General features: G+C 38.7%; 1 protein-coding gene across 1 annotated transcript; it reads left to right on the top strand.

Annotated features, from left to right (window-relative positions):
• The first annotated feature begins 997 nt into the window (after positions 1 to 997).
• On the top strand, positions 998 to 1766 carry LOC149176747 (calcium uniporter protein 5, mitochondrial-like). Its single transcript, XM_089421559.1, has 3 exons — positions 998 to 1141; positions 1247 to 1477; positions 1587 to 1766. The coding sequence occupies exons 1-3, from the start codon at positions 998 to 1000 to the stop codon at positions 1764 to 1766; spliced, it is 555 nt and encodes a 184-aa protein (XP_089277685.1).
• Positions 1767 to 2015: the final 249 nt, after the last annotated feature.

Genomic DNA, 2015 nt, shown 5'->3' with positions numbered 1-2015 from the left:
TCCAATTTAACTTGAGAAAATAAAAAGAATTACACATCTTATTGTAAAATATTAATTTCCATAGAATATAAACATATTAGAATTGGAACAATCTCATAAAATCAATACAAAACATTAAGATGAACATATTTCCCAAAAATTAATCTAAAAATCAATTAAAAATCTTTTAAAAATTCAACACATCTTCCTCACCTTAAATTGAAATAATTTTATCTCCAAATTCTATAAAAAAATAAATAAAATAAATAAAATCATTTACATAGCTTTCTAATTTTCTGCGGCTATTAAATTTGTAAATTTTCATTAAAATAATGGGGCCACATTTTCAATAAACGGGGGCAATATAATTACAGTACACACCGCACTAACAGCTGCGAATGCGTGATACATGAGAAAACCTCATCTATTTCTACATGAATTGTATCATCTTTGGGAACCAGCGAATGTTAAAATTATTATTGTTTAGAGTTGCGCTTACATTCAAAGATAGATGTGAGAAAAAGTTGAATCGTGAAACTTGTATTTCCTAAAGATGCCAAACCAATAGCAATGTAAGAAGATTATCTAATACAAATCATGCTTCCGATTTAGATGTACTGGGACACATCCCACTACAATGTGTACTTATCCAAACAAACTGATAGTGGTTTGGTGTTGTACTTTCTCCACTATTTTCAGGTTCATATTATGATTTATGTGATATCACACGTCGTCATAAAATTGTCACATATTAAGGTAGTTACAAAATTTTGGAAACTCTAATATTTACACCGTAAGGCGTTCCCTCTGGAATCAACACATATTATTACAAAATTTTGGAAACTCTAATATTTACGCAGTAAGGCGTTCCCTCTGGAATCAACTCCCTTCCTTGATTACGTGTCATTTTGTGCACCATACGATTAGATGTTAGACGATTACACAAATTTCAAGTGTTAGATCAATGGCAAGGGGAAGAGACACGGGCGGAATGGAGTGGTCACTGTGATTTGAATTCATGGTTATTGCCAATCGTAGAACCTGCACATACCTCCGCAATGCCCTTGATGCCCTTCGTTTCCGCGGAGTTTCGACCTTTAAACTGCAGACCACCTTTGGTGGCCACCCTTCCCGTTTCCTGTACAGGCAGGAACAGACGAAGGTGAGCCAATCTCAGTTTCAGTCCCACCTTTTCCCTCCTTCCCAACTATTCTTCCAATGGCAGGAACAGTTGCAGTATTTGAACGCCCGCCCTCCTGCCGGGTAGATATCGGCGGAGGACGACAGGAGATTGCTGAGATTCGTCCGGTTGGAGGATGCCAAAAAAATAATACAGTGGATTCACGACGACCGCATTTCATATGACGAGCTGCTGCGAGTTTGCGTGGAGTCGCTGGAGGGGACTTCAGAGGAAGAAGCGAAAGGAATAGCGAAGCTACTTGACGAATCGGGCCATGTTCTTGTATTGAAAAAGACTGTCTATTTTCGTCCTTACAAGGTATATCTAAATTAGAGCTTCTTTAGCATTTCTGGGGCTCAGGATTCACTGATTTGGGATTTTTGGTTGTGGTTTCACTGATATTCTTTTTTCTTTGGTGTGGTTTCAGATAGAAAGAGCTTTCGAGAAGATCATGCCTATGCCCCTTGCAACGAAGAGCCATCCTTACAAGGAAGAGCTGGAGAGACTGGAGAAAGAAAAGGAGGAGATTGATCAGAAAGCTCAGAGTCATGCCATGACAGAATTACGGGTGGGGTTGGGGTTTTTTGGACTTCAGACAACGGTTTAATGAGGTTGAAATTCTGGAAAGTGTCATGGGATGTGATGGAGCCCATTTGCTTCTTTCTTACATCAATTTACTTCATGGTTGGATATATATTTTTCCTGAACACATCCAAAAATCCTTCATTCCAGAGCTTCTTCAGCATTCGCTTCGGTGCCACGCAGAGAAGACTGATGAAGAAAATGAATTTTGACATAGAATGCTTTAGAGAACTCCGGAGGTTATCCAGGCCTGGGTTGAAGCCCCCTTATTGTC

The sequence above is a fragment of the Pinus tabuliformis genome, chromosome 4_1 (genome assembly GCF_031772625.1).
Source record: "Pinus tabuliformis cultivar Carrire ecotype Pingquan chromosome 4_1, CPIR1, whole genome shotgun sequence".
Taxonomy (NCBI): Eukaryota; Viridiplantae; Streptophyta; class Pinopsida; order Pinales; family Pinaceae; genus Pinus; species Pinus tabuliformis.
Note: the sequence above shows the minus strand (reverse complement) of the source record. Positions and strands in the feature narration are given on the sequence as shown.

What these genes read in the sequence shown, in the direction of transcription:
- LOC149176747 (XM_089421559.1), top strand. Translation starts at nt 998, where the DNA reads ATGGTTATTGCCAATCGTAGAACCTGCACATACCTCCGCAATGCCCTT. An exon ending in ACAGGCAGGAACAGACGAAG is followed by an intron (nt 1,142 to 1,246) that starts GTGAGCCAATCT and finishes CCTGCCGGGTAG; the next exon opens with ATATCGGCGGAGGACGACAG. An exon ending in TCTATTTTCGTCCTTACAAG is followed by an intron (nt 1,478 to 1,586) that starts GTATATCTAAAT and finishes GTGTGGTTTCAG; the next exon opens with ATAGAAAGAGCTTTCGAGAA.